The 19,513-nt window shown below is 37.0% G+C and overlaps 1 protein-coding gene across 1 annotated transcript; it reads right to left on the reverse strand.

The window, feature by feature from the left end:
- Positions 1–3,456: 3,456 nt before the first annotated feature.
- Positions 3,457–4,611, reverse strand: LOC121431174. The gene has a single exon (XM_041628684.1). It carries the CDS (start codon positions 4,609–4,611, stop codon positions 3,457–3,459), a length of 1,155 nt encoding a protein of 384 aa, XP_041484618.1.
- Positions 4,612–19,513: the final 14,902 nt, after the last annotated feature.

Genomic DNA, 19,513 nt, shown 5'->3' on the forward strand with positions numbered 1-19,513 from the left:
GTGCGATGATACAAACACGGTTTCCAAATTGAAAAGAATATTTTTGCCCATCGTACAAGGGTGGAGCCACAAGGAAGGGGGAGGGGGCGACCGCCGTCACCGCCCCTAATAGTTTTCAAGTGAAAGAAGTGGGAGAAGAGAATTTAAAAAAAAAGAGGAAAGAAAATTAACAAAGCAGGAAGAAGAGTATAAAGCCGAGAGGTTACCATGATCACCCCATGTTATCATGGTTTTGGACCTGAGAAATAAATGATGTTACATATCAGGTCGCCCCCCTCCTTTTTTTATCATAAACATCCTAGCACCGCCCCTGGAGAGATGATTTGATTAAAAATATAAGGGAAATATAACGTTGGGTTTCGAAGAATGAAACATGTTCTATGTTGGTGTTGTTTTTAATGAGTGTATATTTCCCGTGGATATTTATTACAATCGTTATAACTTTGTTCATGTTGCATCGAATTTATCGATGGATCATACTAACCAGGTTGATTTGTATCGCATGATAAAGCAACCAGATGAAGGTTATCAATTTGTAGGTGGTGTAGTGACGTCATGTTGAATAATTTATATAGTTTGCGCTTCGCTCCTATTAATCCATGTTCTTTGGTCAGACGTCTTGTGGGTGGATTCATGATTTACCAGAGGGGTAACTTTTTACGAAAAATGGATACGAATTGCATGTTTGCACTACACCTTCCAGCTAGCGATTGTACAATCAAGCATTTATGTACAACATTGTTAGCCTCCCCCTCCGCCCCCGTATCTAATCTGACCATATCTTAAACATAATCTGAAACATATAAGTAGTCTGTATTTTTGTTCGGAACGAACACAATATTAAAGAACATACACAGCAAAAACTGTGGTGTTAACCGGTGTACATAGAGGACCACACCAGTCTGCCAGTTATTTTACACCGGTGTTAAATTGGTGGTGTTAGTTTTACATGTATGTTATTACAACACATATGGTTGTTACATTTACACTCTTCGGTGTTATCTTCAATCTCTAGGGTGTTATTTTAACACCTCAGGGTGTGGTCCTATATTAACACCAATTGGTGTCAGTTTTAACACCACAGTTTTTACAGTGTAGATGAAGCTTAGTATACAATATTAAGTGCAAGAATCCATCACCATGATGTTTTTATTAGATTCAATGAATATAATTACACCAACTTGAATTGAACTGAGATCAACGTTCAATTACAACCTAAGAATTAATGCGTTCGTCTTTGTCATGGTTGCGGGCTGTCGGGTATTCTATCTCATTGCTATATGAGTAGAAGAGTTTGCCTTATTTCAGGCTGAGGAGGATCCTGGATTATATAAAAGGGAGCACGTAAGATCATCTTTTTGCCATTCATAAAACAAAAAAGGGATGCTAATAAAAAAATAGCCACAATTTTCATCTGTTTTTCCCGCCCCCCCCCCCTCAGTGATATTTAGGGTACGCCTACATTCGTTCCCTCCCTTTTAAATCAACCCCCTATCTCATGTCTGCCAAAATTTCTGGCCCCTTTCGCGGGCCTTTCCTGCCTTGGAGACTCCCCTAAATACGGAACACTGCTCAATGTCGGGTAAGCTCTCATTCCAACCCCCAAGACAGACAACCCCCCCCCCTTCATCTTAGGTAAGCTGTCATTACAAGTGAGGTTCTCTGATGTCATGATGGGGACATAACGATGACTTTTCATAGTCTGATGCACAGGTTTTTTGTTTGTCCTCCAATATGGCTGCTTGTAAGAACTCTCTTTACCCTAGGAAAGATTTTTAAATTTCTCAGGAGTCTAAAGAGAGAGAGATTTTTTTTGAGAAATCCCTGGATGAAAAGTCAAATACGCCCCTTTTTTAACAATTCACGGGCCGGACTTGTCTAGCAAAAAAAATACCCCTTTACCCGACATTTTGGAAACTCGCATGCGGTCCCACCAACCCCGGAGTGGGGGGGGGGAGGTTGGGCTTTTTTGTTCCAGTTGGCTGCCCCTGGATCCGTCAATGCCAAGTTTGAATTACAGCCAGTAACAATATTTTTCCATGCTAACATCTCATCATTATACGCAATTTATATTCTGTCTATCCGAATGTAAGCATACCTTTGAATAGATTCAGTCTCCTTTAATACATATAATTAATTCAGATCACAAAGAGAAAATTGGTTGCTTGATTAACATTTCAATAAAATGATTCTCCGATGAACATGGCTCAGTGAGTTCTTATGTTGATGGTGAATTCTCATTTTCCGAAATGTTTTAATCTGGATGACAATGAAGTTGCGTAATTTCTGTTTGTGACAGTGTCTTTGGTTGTTCAATATATGACAAACTTTGAAACAGTTTAGATTCTTTTGTCAGTATTGTATGATCTCAAGATCTTATTTTCATCTAATATGATGGAGAAAAAGATGTTATACCCAAAGCGCTGAAGTTTTGACACCTATACAGGGGCGGTTTTAGATGTTAGTATTTTATACACGCACGCGGGTTTACGAACTGTCGATAATTATTTCCGTGATTAATCACTGGCGTACAGATGGGGTGGGGATTGGGGGCATTGACCCCCAAAAATCATCACAGCTGAGAAATAAAAAGGATAAATAGAAAAGAAAAGGGGTGAAATAGGATTATATTAACTGAATATTATGTCAAAATCTATCACGGAGTGAAAGGGGTTTTGTATAAAAAAAAAGTGTCATATCTTTACTGTCTCTCTCTTCGCTCGCTTACGACTTTTATGAACTTGATCCCTTACGTCATGTCTGGCCCCTTCATAGCCACTGAGATTAAGGACATACCGAATAGGAATGAACTTGTTTTAACAAAAAAAATAGTTGTTATTCAAATCAATTCCATAAGCGGGTGCTGCGTATACACCTTTGGCAGCAGCAGCACTGGAAATTAGACTGGTATGCCAAAAAGTAGAAATATAACCCGAACTACCTTCATTACAAAGTAAAAAAAACTTTTTTTTTGGGGGGGGGTATTGTCATTTTTGGGATCAAACTCAGCTTATTATTTTTTATCTCTGTTTTTTGTTTGGATTGTTTTGTGTGTTTTTTTTTTTGTTGGGGGGGTTGTCATTTTTTTCAAAACCAGAACCCGATCTACAAAAAAATCGTTCGCAGGGTCACGATCAAAATTAATCTTGACACCAAACTTTGCATTCAAGTAATTACCAACAACAACAGTTCTGATCAGGACATATTGAATTTCAAGTTAACCCGATGGGAACACCAATTGAGAATCTGTTTTAGAAGCGCAAACTTGAACATGTTGAAGGCAGGAGCACTACAGTAACTTACAAAATCTTTATTGGATTTGATTAATCATCATGATTTAAAAGTAAGGAATACGATTGGATGATCGAAATTTCTAAAACTTCTTAACTTTCCATTCATGAATAAACCTCTTATGGTCACCTGACTATTAAAAGAAAAAGATAACGTAAATTGTTTTTAGTTCTTTGAGACATGGCCATGACTTACCGTATGTCTGTAGGAACGCCTCGAGGACCCAAACTGCCTACCATGCGCACGGTCTCCGACCCGTCCAGGGCTCCGGTTCTCTGCATCTCTGGAATCGAGGTGCCGTCTTGGTGATACCGGTGACACCCCGTCACGAACTCCGTGTGACGACGTAACGGTGTCACGTTCTGATAGCCGTGACTGCGAGCTATTCAGGCGGTCATCGCCACTGGGCTTTTCCTCCTTCTCATCCTGCTCTTGATGCGATCCGGCAACCGTTGGATCCGTTCCATTGGAGAGGTTTGAATTTCCTTCAGAATTGTCATCGTTCCCCATGGTGCTGCCACCTTTTGACGTTTCAATGCTTAAACTATCTTCGACACGCTGCGGTTCACTTTGTTCTCTTTGACTATCCTCCCCCTCCTCCTTACCAGTTTCTATAGTCTTGTCTGGTACCTTCTCCTCGCCAGGAGCACTACAGATCCCATCATTGATACATCCTTCTTTGGACTCTGAATATGTTCCAGTCTCTTTGACTGCCCTTTTACTTTCTCGAAAACTATTTCTGTTATGAGGCCCGTCCTTCACAATTCGTGACTTTGGCCTCCCCTTCGTTGAGTTTATGCGCTTCTTCTTGACGCCATTACCCTCTAGCTTTTTGCTTCCTGTGCGTCGTAGTGGCGTCGTCTTGCTTTGCTTATTTTCTTGTCCATTTATGGACCCATCACCTTTATCATCTTTCGGGGTACCTTCCTGGTTCGTCCATTTCTGATCATCTGCTTGACCTTCTCCATCAGGGGTTGACGGAATACCATCTTTAAAAGTCTCAGGTTGGGGTTTCGAATCCTCATCAAGGTTACCTGTCTCTCCTCCCTCCTCATCCTCACCAATCCCTGACCTTGGCTTGTCACCGATCTGCAGATCCGGTGCAACGCCGTCACCACTTACATGGTGAAGGTCACTTTCACCATGTAAGGATGTGTCTTCATTCGGATGGTTATTGTTTCTTTCTTCTGCCAGCTTCGATGCTGCTGACGCTGTTGCCGATGTTGGGGAGGATGTCGAGGTCCCTGTCTGTATATCCGAAGTCTGTTCTCCGATACCGTTACCTGAACTTACATCAATAACTGGCTTGTCATCCGACATCATAGGCTTCGTTTATGTTTGATCCAAGAAAACACGGGGTAAAATGCCACCAGGGAATTGTATAAATCGCGGATGAATAGAATTGCGCAAAAATAATAAAATGAATTAAGTTTGGGAACTTTCCATACTCCTTATTCCAATTTCATACACGGTGAGAAGTTTCGAAAAGTTTACGGTCTGAAAACCAAGAGGAAACTTTTCCAAAGTCAAAAGCTCCGCACCAAGTTTATTTCGGAGTACCGCTGTATACCATGGATGAGAGAGCGTATGAGAGGAGGATGTGACAGTTATTTGGATAGTGAAACGAATTGGTCATGATATCAGGTGAACTGTCTGTTCGGGTACCTCAAATCTCTCGTGATTCTATAGAGGGCGTAATTACAGATGAGGGACTGTCACGGGGCTCTGGGGTTTTCTCCCATATAGCGGAAACGAAGGGTTAGCATTACTGCTATATATAAAATACAGATGGGGAATAGTGATATTGAAATTATTAAATTAGATGGTGGAGGGTAAAATGTGTAAGGCATCGGGAGAAAACATGTCTAGCAGGAATATCACCGAATAATTACTACCTTTACTGTAAGAGTTATAGATGCTGGAACTCCTAGTACACATTGTATGCCATTTATTCAATAAATCATTCACTCACTCACCTTTACAAAAAAAATACTTTTTATCGCTCTTTTTTTTCTTCTTTTGTTACGTATCCGTTTTCTTCGTTTTAATCTCAAATAAGTTGTTAATAGTTCAAGTAGTTCATTTTTTCTCATTTCCGTCATTGACATTACAAAACAAATACAAATTAAACATACATCATACATATATATTACAAATCAAATATACATATGGGGAGAGCTGAAGTCCCGCTAACAATCATTATGACATTTTTTTTTAATGCTAGTCAATGGTATGTTCTTAATCAGACTTTGCATCATAATTTCTTGCACATCTGGCTTTATATTTGAGCATATCAGTCCGTTATTTGCTTATAATCGTGCCTGCTTGAGAGAATAAAGTCAACAATATTGTACAAGCATTTTTTGTTATTGTTGTGGTTTTCATTTTATTATGCACTGTATTGGAAATACAGCCCCCAGATGTTAATTGGCTTGATTTCATTATTTACCATGTATTGCCATCTGGGGTTACATGCGTACATTTTAACCACTGCTTAATCAGAGAAGCGCAGGTGCATACAAATATTGTAGAGTTCATAATAACTCCATACAAATACTATGAATCAAATGTAATTTTATGTTCTAGTAATTCATTTGTTTGTATTGTAAAACGTGTCTATGATGACCTACCCCTTTCTTTCTTTTTCAAATATAACACTGATTGGTTATGATAGTGTAATATTATAAAGAAAATGAATACCATTTTCTGTATTGAAACCTATTGATATTATCGTACAAATCAATCTGCAGATCAATTCGAAAATAGACATCTCCCTCTACGACTGTGTATGGTAAGGCACTCACGAAAGTTTTATTGAACACATCGTTCGTGCAAATCTTTTTCGTACGAATTTATGAGTTCATAGAGATCCGGAGATGGGGCAAAGATTCTAACCACCTTAAAGAAAAACTCAAGACAATCTTAAGATGATTATTATTTTCGATTATACAATGACCCTTGGATTCATACGTCTTTCGTAAGAATGCCTTCAGTTATTCTTTGGTCAGACTTAAGGCCATCTTATGATTTATGTTGTCGCATGATGGTCGTATTTGAAACTCGCAACAATCGTAAGAAGAAGAAGAAGAAGTCATTCATAAGAAAGTTTTCTGCGACAGTTGCATAAATTTTGTACCAACGCTTTACGAATCCATTGTTAACGTCTTATTACCAATGCCATGAATAGTTCGTAAGATCGCCGTAAGAATCTCCGTTCGTAAGACGTTCTTGCGAACGCCGTAGGAGCCCTCTGTGAATAATTTAAGGCTCCTAGAATGCACTTTTGAAGCTACATAATCTTGAGTAGTTCTTACGATGTTCCTACATCTCTAAATTTGCACGACGTCTTACAAAGAGAGGGTTTTGTACGACGTTGAAAAAAAACACACACAACTTGGACAAGACCATCGACCAAGCTGCGAACTTACGAATGACCTTCGAACGGTTTGAGAACGCTGGTTTCGCACGGCCTTCTCGAGAAGATCTTACGAAATGATCAAAGAATCGTTCGTAGTGCCTCCCAGATATTCCACGGATTCGTCCCTCCTACAGCAACGTTTCACACTTCAGATGGCGCTTGACAATGCAGTGCCCCCCCCCCACCGCCAACAGACACCATTCTATCACCCCCCCCCTCCCTCCTTAAAGTGGGCACCCCGCGTCGTGAAGCACAATGCGAGCCCATGGAACCAATCTTTACATTGTATACATCACTAATCGATTGATTAACAAAAGAAACACAGAGGAAGAACAGCAAATCGTCACGGAGGTATTGTTGGGTATAAAACGTAAATACCATACCAATCAATATCACCATCAGACCCCGTAAAGTCATACATCCAATATAAGATACATAATAGAGAAGTTAGGTGGTAGTCAGGGCTGTTAGGCCGATACATGATGCGTTAATTACATCCATATCATTGTAAGAAATCATTTGAAAAAATGTATTTTATTATACCATTTATCTGTATCTAAATAAATCAATCAATTGACAATAACAACCAATTAATCTTGTTTCTTAAGCGCTTTTTTTCAAACCTACATTAAATAATATGATGATTAAGATTTACATACATAAATGAAATGAAAACAACATAAGTAGGGCATTTTTACTGATAATATTTTTTTACGTCTGTTACTAGCTAAAATGAATGTCATCCCTACCTTGTAAAAAATAAAATCGTCGCTATTTATATGAAGAAAGTATGAATGTTTTTATTCATTTGCGCATCCTCTAATGATCTCTAGAAATATTAGTTGATTGATTGTTTATTCTCCTTTACATAAATAAAGAGGGTAGTCTGTCGAGTCCCAGCTCTGACACCAGCTTTTAAAGAGGGAGACCTGCTGGCTGCTGCAGAAATAATTCATCTTTAATTGGTTGGGAATAGTAGTTCTAAACTTCATCCCTTTAATTGTAAATTGTCTGTGGACATCATGATGATTGGTTCTATTAAAAAATTAATACTAAATATAGTCTTAAAGGGGGAGCTCACCTTGAAATAAAAGTTTGTTGTAAAAATACCCCAATAATAACAAAGCATTTTGGTGAGGGTTTGAAAAATATCCATCGACAAATAAAGAAATATACCAAAGTAATAAGAATTTCATTTCTATTAGTGACGTCATATGTGAGGAGCTGCTCTCCCATATGATATGTAATATAAAATGCATAAATTAAATTTTTAATGGTTTACGATGGCTAAAAGGCTTTTATTTCAGGAGCGGATGTGAAATAATTTGTCTGTTGATGTACTGAAGGGAAAATATATATACATATGTTTCTTTGACATTCAATGGACTTTCATCAAACCTTTACCAATATTTGTTATTATTTTTATGCTATTTTTTATTACAATATTGGGGGAGGGGCAAGGTGAAATTCCCTTTAATATTTCGGGTAAGCCATCATTCATTTTGATCGGCTTTGTTCAGATATTGTTATGGCATCTTAAAGGTTAAACAAAATGTATATGTGAATGAATTTGAAAACATTGTGAAATGAAGGGTCATTAGTTCGGGAACTTGTGAATATTCATAGCTCCGTGGCTTCAACGAGCAGTAAAAGAAGTATCGATCCATTTGGAAGGGGTGCGTAAATGCCCCCTTCTACCAGACCGACTGGTGGTGCGCTCAAAGAAGATTACCCCTGTATACAAACAGGAAAGCCTCCAAGCGTTCGCCGCTGGTCTTTTTCATTTATCTCCCAAGAACTCCTCCGTTTGTTACCTGTGTCCCATCCACCTTTGTTCAGCATCATTCTACAGGTTTCTGTCGTAGCTGCATGTTCACCCTCAAAGAAAACTTTTATTTTGATGGGTTGATCGACCAGGATGTGACATTTACCTTGGAAGGAAGAAATCGCGGTTGAAGATATTCCGCAGTCTCTAATTAGTGTCTTCTGGGTTGGTCAATTGATGAGCGCTGAAACAAGGCTGAACTGTGGTTCCTGGCGTCTTCATATCTTCAATGTCTTTTCTACATCGTCTACTTTGAATGGTTGCCACCAATGCCTATTCAATATCCCTTGGATTACGTGTAATTATGATGATTGCAACCAGGTCTGATTTTCCGTGACATTTAATGAAACCTAACAAGTGCTCGCCATTGTGTTTGTCATCGTTAACTTAACAACGGCTATACCGACTCCGTGATTCACTTAGCATTTGAGATACATCAGAGAGAACGCAATGATTACATTTATCTACTTGCATTAGACTGTTTTCCTCGGTCCGTTTATACCGATCTGGATTATGGATTTGCAATGAACATCTCTACTTTATTTTGTGTTACATTACAATCGTGTTGACATATGCATAGACGTCGAAGTGTTTAATCACAAACAGCAAGTCAGCTTTGTTGGTAACAGATTCTGTAGAAGTTTTTGAAAGCTTGTCAATGTTTGTGTTTCTTCTTCGACAGTGAGGAGAGAAGGGGATATCAAACAATCATTTAAACTCGAGGAGTTAATACTAACTGTAAATATTACTGAAACAGTATTTGTTGAAATGATAAGAGACATGTGGACTTATATTATGTGACCTTGCTAGATTGTCAACTACTAGTGCGCATTGAGAACGTCTTCATCGAAATCCAAACGTATTCATAAACGTAAAATGAATAAAGTAAAGTGAAGTGTTGACTGTGATATTATGTTGACGAAGTTTCTATCCAGGTTCATTTCATGGAATCAGCCTTCAGTTAAATACCGGGGGAAGTAATTTCGCGTAAACAACCTTGAACATCCAATAACTTTTTTGCCTATTGAATGTGTACCTGTCTCATAATTGATCGCCCTCAGCCACAACTTCGATTAATTTCCATTGTGGCGTTCAAGTTCACCGCACATATACGTCATCACAAAGGGTGAGCTTTCAATTTCTTCTGAGCAAGAATCTTTTCAAACTTGTATTACTCTGATGGGTTCAGTGCTTTATAATACTTAGTAGACCTGACATTGTCTAGCGGGATCCCCCGCAGATTTTCTGTGTCTTTATCCATAGTGACAGACCATTGTTACTGCGTGGCTAATGCAGCAAATCTTCTGAATCCCATCTGTATTATCATTCGTTCTACTCTTGGAGGATGTACCGAAATTGGAGTGCATCGTTCATTTGATTATACGTGTGCTGATTCATATTTAAGAAGTGGGTAACCCTGAATTTGAGAAATATTTGGAGATGATTCGACGGAAAGGGATGTGTGATTTACGAGAATGACGACGGGACAGTCGGATGTGATGGTTGTCCCTCGAGAGCCGGCAACAACCATCGGGAAAAGTCCCGTCATAAACGAGCCCACCAGCGAGCGGGATATGCCTTCTGATGCGAACAGCGGGACGACACGATCTCGAAAGAAGGTAACGTTTGATCTTGACCTCCAGGTGAGGACGATCCCGAATCGTATTCCGATGTACGAGAGACGTCCAGCTCATTACAACACTCCTGGAAACCCATCAAGAGGTCGGATGCCTCAATCGTATGCATTTGTGCCAAAGCCTCTTGATATTCGAGGTCGTGATAGATACCTAATAGGTGCTGCCAACATTAGCGCCAAGAAGATCGTGGACTTGTTTCGAGTTCCGAATGGACAGCAGAACTACCCTTCACCTCCAAAGGGCCAGGCTCGTCAAGGTCAGCCAGCCTGGAGACGACAGAGTCAAAAGGGGTATGGTTCTGCAGCTACGTCGGGCAGCTCTACTGTGCGACATCCTGCGTATGCCTACGACGGAACGAAATCGGCGAAGATGAGCCGAGCCGCAGCGAATCTTAAACAGATCACGGCTGCGTTAAGCGAACATTTTGATGCATCTGTGTATCAGGAATGGAACTCTTCAGAGAAGAAGAGGGGACCAACGCCTGTATCAGCCTCAATACAGGGGATATCAGCTTCTGATATCAACACAGGATCTGGAACGTGCAATACTGCCTCACCGACAGCTCCAAGGGGGTTCAACCCAACTAAGTTAAAGAATCATTTACATTATCGCCAACAAATCAGTCCTCACTCCATTTCACCAACAGATTCCAATCAAGACAGCGAAGCATCGAGGACATCATTAGCAGAACGATCACGAACGGTTGGTCATTCATCAGGTGCTGCTGCCTCGACGTTGTCTCGGAAACTTCCCGTGGTCGTAACGGATCAATCGTCTATAAGCGACACGCAGTTGATCATAAGCAAAGCGCCGTCCAACTACCGACCCGATGTACGACGTCGAAGCGATGACGGCGTTTATCATCAAGGATCCGAACGGTTCCGACGCGTTCCATCGGCGCGGACAGACCGATCAGCTTCGCGTTGTTCGACCATTGATAGCTATGTGATCTCAGAAACCTTTGACCCATCGAGTGCTGCAACAGGTTCCTCCTATCCGAAGGGAGCAAGAATTGGTAGCGGTAAGAAGATGCCCCCTTCACAGGGAGCAAGTAGACCCATGGCTTGGGAGGGTGCTGAGATATCTGTGACAGAGCCCAATCTTACGGCTAATGCTCTTCGGACGATGAAGCCAGGACAAAATATAGCGCTCCACAATCCACACTGGCAAGTGTCTTCTAAACCCTTGAGATGACACGATTGCCCCTATTTTGTAATAAAATCGAACCCCAAGGGAGCATACCATGAGCCAATATTAAAGGACAAGTCCAGCCCAACAAAAAGTTGTTTTGAATAAAAGAGAAAATCCAACAAGCATAACACTGAAAATTTCATCAAAATCAGATGTAAAATAAGAAAGATATGACATTTTTAAATTTCGCTTAATTTCACAAAATTGTTATGTGATCATCCTGGGCTGTATGCAAATGAGGGAACTGATGACGTCACCAACTCACTATTTCTTTTGTATTTTATTATATGAAATATTCAAAATTTTCCCCTCATTGTAATGTGAAAGAAAGTTTTGTTCTTTTTTAAAAATGTGGAATTACCATTGTTTTAACATGTTATGGTTTAATCAATTTGATCCCTAATGTAAAATTTTTAAAAAAATGAAATATTGTAAAATTTGTGCAATAAAAACAATAGAAATAGTTAGTGAGCGACATCATCGACACTCTCATTTGCAAATAACTGACTCGTTCATATAACTATTTTGTGAAAAATAAGCAAAACTTTGAAATGCCATAACTTTCTTATTTTATGTTATGTTATGTTATACATCCAATTTTGATGAAATTTTCAGCGTTATGCTTGTTTTTATTTTTATATTCATATCAACATTTTCTGGGGTGGACTTGACCTGTGATTTTCACTAATGGTTATTACAAGCAACTAAAAACCTGATTGGCTCATTAAAAATAAGTCAGTTAAAATCATCGACGATTCGTTTCGTGAAATACTCCCTCGTCCTTATTAAATTAGAACTGGTCCCTTGAGAAAAAGATATGTGATCACGTACAACTTTCAAACAAGAATTCCGATTTACTTTGCATGGGCGATTTGGGGTATGTATGAACATGCAGCAATTGTCTTGATTTGGTCATCGCAATTCCTTGATGTCACACATTTAATGAATCTCGTTCACTTTTTGATGATTAATTGTTTAATATTTATTGAATATTCTGAATCGTGAAGAACTGAAGATTTTGGTGATTATTTCACTTTGTGTGTATGAAGCTGTCACTTTGTTGAAACAGATGTGCATTGTGTAGTATTTTGAATTTGTTGTGTTTACTATCACGTCTTACGGAAAGATGCAATGATACCCATATGATCACAATATGATAATCATATTTATATCATCATTATCTTAATTGTAAAATTTTGTAACACTTGTTCTGTATCATATGCATGCCTTCTATGTAATGTAATCGTATTTCAACTTATTTTCATAAATGAACATTTACCCAACATTAGATTAATAACTCTACAGCACCATCAACGGAACTACCTCGATATCGCTGAACGTTATCACGTTATTTCGGATAGCTTCCCCTCGGTCGTTTTGGAGTCAGTTTAATTGGTCTGACTTTATATAAAACGGTAAAAAATGAAATCAGGCAAATGTTCATTTTTAAAACAGAATTGTCGGGAGAATGTAAGCCCTGAAGGGCTGTATTTCAAAAGAAGCGGATTATTCAAATGTACAGAAAAAAATAGATTGAAAGAAAATGGAAGTATTTGGAAAGTTGTGAATAATAAAGATGTATAACAGCTCTGGAATTGGTAAACTCCACATGGAAAGCAATCTATATTTTGAATGGATTATACTCAGTTTCCATGGTTTCCTTACCTCACAAAATTTAAAGATTCATAAAAATAGACCACATGATTGTTTCTTGTAGTATACGATTTTACGTTTTGTTTTGTTTTCGTTCTTTAAGCTATTGGAGCACTAAAATTATGAGTTTGATTTCCTCTATTTCCAAGATTCAATATGGTAATCTTTACTATATCCTACAGCATAAAAACATTATGCGATTTTATCAGCACATTGGCAATGCTACCTATTCAGACATTCAAGAAAAATATTTCTCATTATGAAAGTTTGTTGGTGATCAACAGTTAAATATTTTGTTAAAAATGTTTCTCGTGGACTTTGTCATTTTTGTTTCCATTTCCTCATTATCAATAGCACGATTCACAATACTAAAAATATTCGTGATTTGAATCTCAATAGAATTTGGCCTTGATCCTATTCTATTTCATGAGATCATGGACAACAATATCGTTATCTGTTTATATGAGTTTATTACACCCATAACTCAAATATTTCTTTATCACAAATGCGATCGTGAGAATAATACGATGTGCAGTATCTGACTATACTAGGGAATGGGTTAAAGATCGTATTGTTTGATATCATTGTTTGTACAGTGAAAATGTATAAAGAAAAATAAAACTGCAAAAGTATATTCTTGCCATACTTTTTATAAAGAAGAAATTTTGTACAAAAATATTTCACTGCAATTAAAAATTTATCTTTTTATTATTGTTTCTATATTCGTGTTGTTTAGTATACGTACTTTTATGATCATTATTGCGTGATACATCTTAATTGCTTGTTGAACTACTTTCCAATCTAAATATGAATATTCACTTCCTGTACCAATAGGAAAATTGATTTACATCCGAAAACATTGTTTATTGTGTCATATTGTGCGTATATGAATTGCGTTGATCATGTGAAATATATATGCTTTATTGTTGTAGGAATTTGTGGAATGTGCATATTATTATACTGAAAGACATCAAATTGATCTTTCTCGATTGGATTTCTAGTCTACCTGTATATTTGTGATTATATTCCTAATTTCACACACAACTGTGCAAGTATGAAGATTCACAATGGATCATTTCCATTACAGCACCCTAAATACATTTAAACATAATAAACATAATCATAGTAAATTAGCCTATCTCGAATGATATGAACATTCCTCAAAATAATTATGATGCATTTTACTTTTTTCGTGTATGAATGTATGTAATAGCAAGTCCCTTTTTATCATATTAGTTAACACTATTCTGCTTTAATTCACAACACGTTACCAAGTTGCTTTGCAGCCGTAAACAGGTTGAAGCAAAGCTCCATTTTTATTTTTGTAAGAATTTATTGATCGGTGTAACTCAAAACAAATTTTTAAAAATCATAAATCATTTAACTTATTCACTTGTTTAGAACGCTTTGACATGTTCGTGAAATATGTTTCCCGGTATTTTTAAAGTGATCTTATTGGTTTAGGATTCCCATGTTAAGTTCGTTTAAATATGAATTAAGTCAGAATTTTTCATCATCAATGCATGCATGGGAATTTCAAATGGAAAATATTCACTCTGTGTGACAAAAAAGTGTGTTATGAACAATGTCATTTTCAAGAAGATCGTGTAAATAAAATACACATATTATGGCAGCTGATTACCTTATTCTTCCGAAATTGTGTTTACTAGGAATCAATTATATCATGCTTTGTAAGAAGAGCAGATAAATATATTTTTAATGTTGCATGAATGCAATCAATCGTCATTTCATTGCCATTGTATGAGCTTACCTTTTATGAACACTTTCTCGTACTCAAATAATTCATTCTCTTAAAACATGTGTATACGTTGATGTCAAAATTGATGTATGGAATTACGTAAAAAGAAATTGTTTTTCTGCAAATCCAAGAGAACTCACCAAATTGGTATATGTAAAAAAATATTGCAATGTTTGATTTGTTTATTTCTCGTGTGCGAATTTATTTACCCTGTAGACGCAACCATGGTAACGGCTTGGGATATGGTGCCCCCACTTAATACTTTGGTTATTAAAGAATAGTATTCGGCTAGGTCATGTTTCTTGATACATTCATTGTAAATACATGTGATAGTAAATTGATTCATTAATACCATAATCAATCAGTATTGTCTTACGCCAGTTTGTTATCAAGAATTAGCAAAATTCCATACACAATTTTTATCATTTGATTGTGTTCCTGATTATGCTTGAATGCATTTGTAGTATATAATGCACAGGCAAGCGACATCGAAAGTTGTTAAACATTTCCAGTCATAATTGAGATGATAGGAGAAGACAAGAGTTTGTATTTTCATCGCCAGACCCATCCGTGTTTTAAGAATGACTGAAAACCTTCGAAAATATTTTGAATTTCAATGAAAGTTACGGCACGACTTTCCACAAACCATACCAACCAACCATGTATATAGAGAATAATTCAGTATTTAAACAGAAGGCTGAAGTCTGGTGGCAGTGCTTGTTTCTTGCATCCCTTCTTTACCCCCTCCCGATCTATTAATCATCTATTCAAAGTAACAAATAAAGTTTGGATGAATTATTTAGTAGGCCAGTGATACAATGCTGGCCCCTACGGTTTGAGTTCATACGGGAACAATCCTGATTATTGATCACATTCTGATCTATCCCTTCCAATCGATCAAACACGTAAATGTAAATTAATAAAGAGACTCCCCTTTACACCGTCACTAGGGAATGATACCATTGAAGTCACGTGGCCAGTTCGTAGTTCCTTTCTGCGCATGATCAAAAGATTCTACGCATGATCAGAGGAAGGTCATTTGTACCATAATGAGATAAGCACCAACTTTGATTCTTGATTATTCATATAGTCTTTTGAATTGTGGTTTTCATTTATATCCACAGAAAACAACAATGCGTCCACAAACGACTGGTATTTCACAGTTTGCCAAGTACATCTTGCAACATGCTATGATATGCATTGAAAGTAGGAATGCAACAAATACCTTCATATAGTGTTCATTTGTGCGCTATTCTAGTCAATTCAATTTCTTCATCCTATGTAAGGCAAGCTTACGTTATATCTTGCTTTGAAATCTGCCTATCATAATGAAAGAAATGAAAGTTCATTTGACCAAAATTGTCCATGAAGTAACTACGAACTGGTCTATACAAATCGCATACGACACGACGACTTAAAATTTTGGTGGCACATTTGCTCCTGCGATATCTGCTCTGGTCTTCAGGTGAACTTCCCCTTCAATCCAATGATCTTTGAGAAATTATAATTTCTTAAAGAGCATTGGATTAAAGGGGAAGTTCACCTGAAGATTTTTTTGGTAAAAATATAAGAAAAAATAATAATAAAATATTGATAAAGTTTTAAGGAAAACTCCATTTAATGGAAACCAAAACCCAAAAAGAGAAGCAATCTTATTGGAAAGAGTAAAATGAGAAGAACAATTTAAAAAAAAGTTTCATCAAAATTGGTCATGAAATAAGCAAGTTATGGACGATTAAAAAGTCTTGTTGTACTTACTATGTTGATCCTCAAATTGGCAAACATGCTTCAAAATGGCTGAGTTTGTGGACAACTCTACATTTGTTTTGTACACATATTTTCAGATTTTCTCCTTTATTTTACATATTTCACATTATCTCCTCCTGACCTTGACATATATGGTGTGGATTATATTTTCCCATGGCATATATTGTGCTCAGAAGGAGGAAAGATGCAATTTGAAAGATAATGAGGAAAATCTGAAAATTTGTGTACAAAACAAATGGAGAGTTGTCCACAAAATCAGCCATTTTGAAGCACGTTTGCCAATTTGAGGATGCCCATAGAAAGTACAAGAGAGTTTTCAATCTCCCATAACTTGCTTATTCCATAACCGATTTTGATGAAACTTTTTAAATTGTTCCTCTCATTTTACTCGTTCCAATAAGATTACTTATCTTCTTGGATTTTGGTTTCCTTTAAGATTAAGAAAGTTTTTGTATTAGAATTCTAAGTTTTGGATTTGTGACGTCATAAACGAGCAGCTGCCCCATATTCTATGTATTTTGTAATATGAAATGCATAAATCTCAATTTTTCAAAAGTTCGCAATGACTTATTTTTGTTTTCTTTTTAGGAACGGGTATGAAATGATTTGTCTATTGATATACTGAAAGTACAGTAAAAACCAATTTCATTTTTCTGAGAATAATGACATTTCATTGATTTTTACCATACGATATGTAGGGAAGCTGCTCGCATATGACGTCATAAATCAAGTAATTTAAAATAAAAAAGTTTTTTATTCTTTGATAGATTATCAAACCTTCGACAATATTTTTTTATTATCTTTCTTCTATTTTTAAAATAAACATAAATGACAATGCTCTGTTGGGATAGGGCATTTGCACAAAACAGAAGCGGAATTATCTTTGGTTTTGCATCTCCCAATGCGACAATAAGTAGATTGTGATTAAAGGTCGTTTAAAGATTGTAAACAAAAAGATTATCCCGAGATTAATGCATGTTTATGTACACCCATTTTCATTTATTTCTTGTTTTCTTCTTGATTGTAAAAGTATCAGGATGAGATTACACCCGTTCTCTGTCGAATAATCGCTAATAGAAGCAGTTGCCCACCTGGACTATCTCGTCCGAAGGGAAACTATATTTCTGTTGGAAAAAAAGTTCATCAAAAATCCGTTAGGGGGCACCTTGCCCACCCGCTTAATTTCCATATCGTCTAATTCCAATTCGTCCAATTGCCAACTCGTCTCATATCATTTGGTCTACCATCAGTTTGTCCACTATCCACGTGATCTAATTGCCATTTCGTCTAATAACCAGTTAGTCCAATTAGCCGTTTAGACCATATGCCGTTTGGCGTAATAAGTGTTAATTGTGCAAAATGGATGAAAATGAATTGGATATTAGACCAACTGGTTATGATACGAAATGGTCATAGACAAAATGGTGATTATGACGAAGTGATGATCAAATGGTTGTTAGACGAAATGTCGACGGATGGAATGACATTACACTAAATGAATGTAGACCATTTGGCGAGTGGACGAGTTGGCAGTAGACGAATTGGCAATTTACCGTCCACCCCCATGTATGTACTATCGTAGTTACAAGGGATAGTAATATTAATGATGATAACTAGAAAGAAAAAATAAGTGAAATTTTCAAACCTGTTTCTGTGAGGCAGTTTATTTGACTTGGACAGCTGAAGTGAAAAATAATACAAATACATTCCGATTATATACAAAGTGCTCATATATCAATGCAGTGACGATATACATCAGATTAAAATAAGATTGGATTCACAGAGGATTTATCACTCCAAGCTTAATCATATGATAATTGATTTTCCCATACATATGACAAAACAATGTTATCACTTTAATAAAAAATGAACGATTTCATGGTAACTTTATGACATAAATTGGAAATTTTGGGGACAACACACTTGTGCAGACAAAATAACAACATCAATATGGATACTAATATATGGTGGAGAGTAATAAAAATCAATCAATCAATCAGTAAATCCTTCTCAATGCGCTTCTTCAAAACCGTGGTATTAACATTGTCAAACACGTAGATACAAGAGGGAACTGTTTAGAGATTGGGGTGTATCAGGTACTTTCATAGCAATATTTTTTTTCTGGCGAGTTCTCCACAGGCTTATTGGTCAATTGGTCAGAGCTTGTCGACAAAGGGTCTTTTGCACAAAAAGGGGGAAAGTAGAAATAATTATTTGCAATTTGATTCATAATTGTCAGACGCAGACCAGGGCCCCGTCTTAAAAAGAGTCACGATTGATACAATCAATCGTAACTGTATGGAAAGCCATCAGTGTCATTTTTTCTACGAAAAATTTGCACAATGTCCTTTTTTGCAAAGAGAAGCGCAGTGAATTTTCAAGAAAACAATGAATGCATGACTATACATCACAGCTAGAAAATATTTTGAACAAACATGCATAATAGATGTTGACGTTGCTGGCCGTCCATAGTTGCGATTGATCGGATCAATCGTAACTCTTTGTACAACAGGGCCCTGGTCCCCGTCTTACAGAGTTATGATTGATTTAGTCAATCGTCACTCTATGGAAATCCATCAGTGTCATAACCTTTTCTACAGGAAATTTGCACAATTAAATTAATAAACAAAAAAGAAATCACACTGAGTCTTCAAGAGAACGATGAATGTACATGTGCATGTATCAATATACATCATATCTAGGAATTATTTATATCTATGCATGTTAGGTGTTAACGTTGCTGGCCGTCCATATTTGTGATTGATCGGATCAGTCACAACTCTTTGTAAGACAGGGTCCAGTAATCAAGTCCAAAGATGCAGTTAATATGATTGAATTTGAATATGAAATTCAATTTTAATCCATTTCGAGGAAGGGGTTTTTAACAACGCCCCCTACGTTTGATCTCCGATGCTAATAACATTTTTCTTTCATGTTAAGATGGTTTTCGCTCTCCCCCCCCCAAAAAAAAT

This window comes from Lytechinus variegatus, chromosome 17 (genome assembly GCF_018143015.1).
Source record: "Lytechinus variegatus isolate NC3 chromosome 17, Lvar_3.0, whole genome shotgun sequence".
NCBI lineage: Eukaryota > Metazoa > Echinodermata > Echinoidea > Temnopleuroida > Toxopneustidae > Lytechinus > Lytechinus variegatus.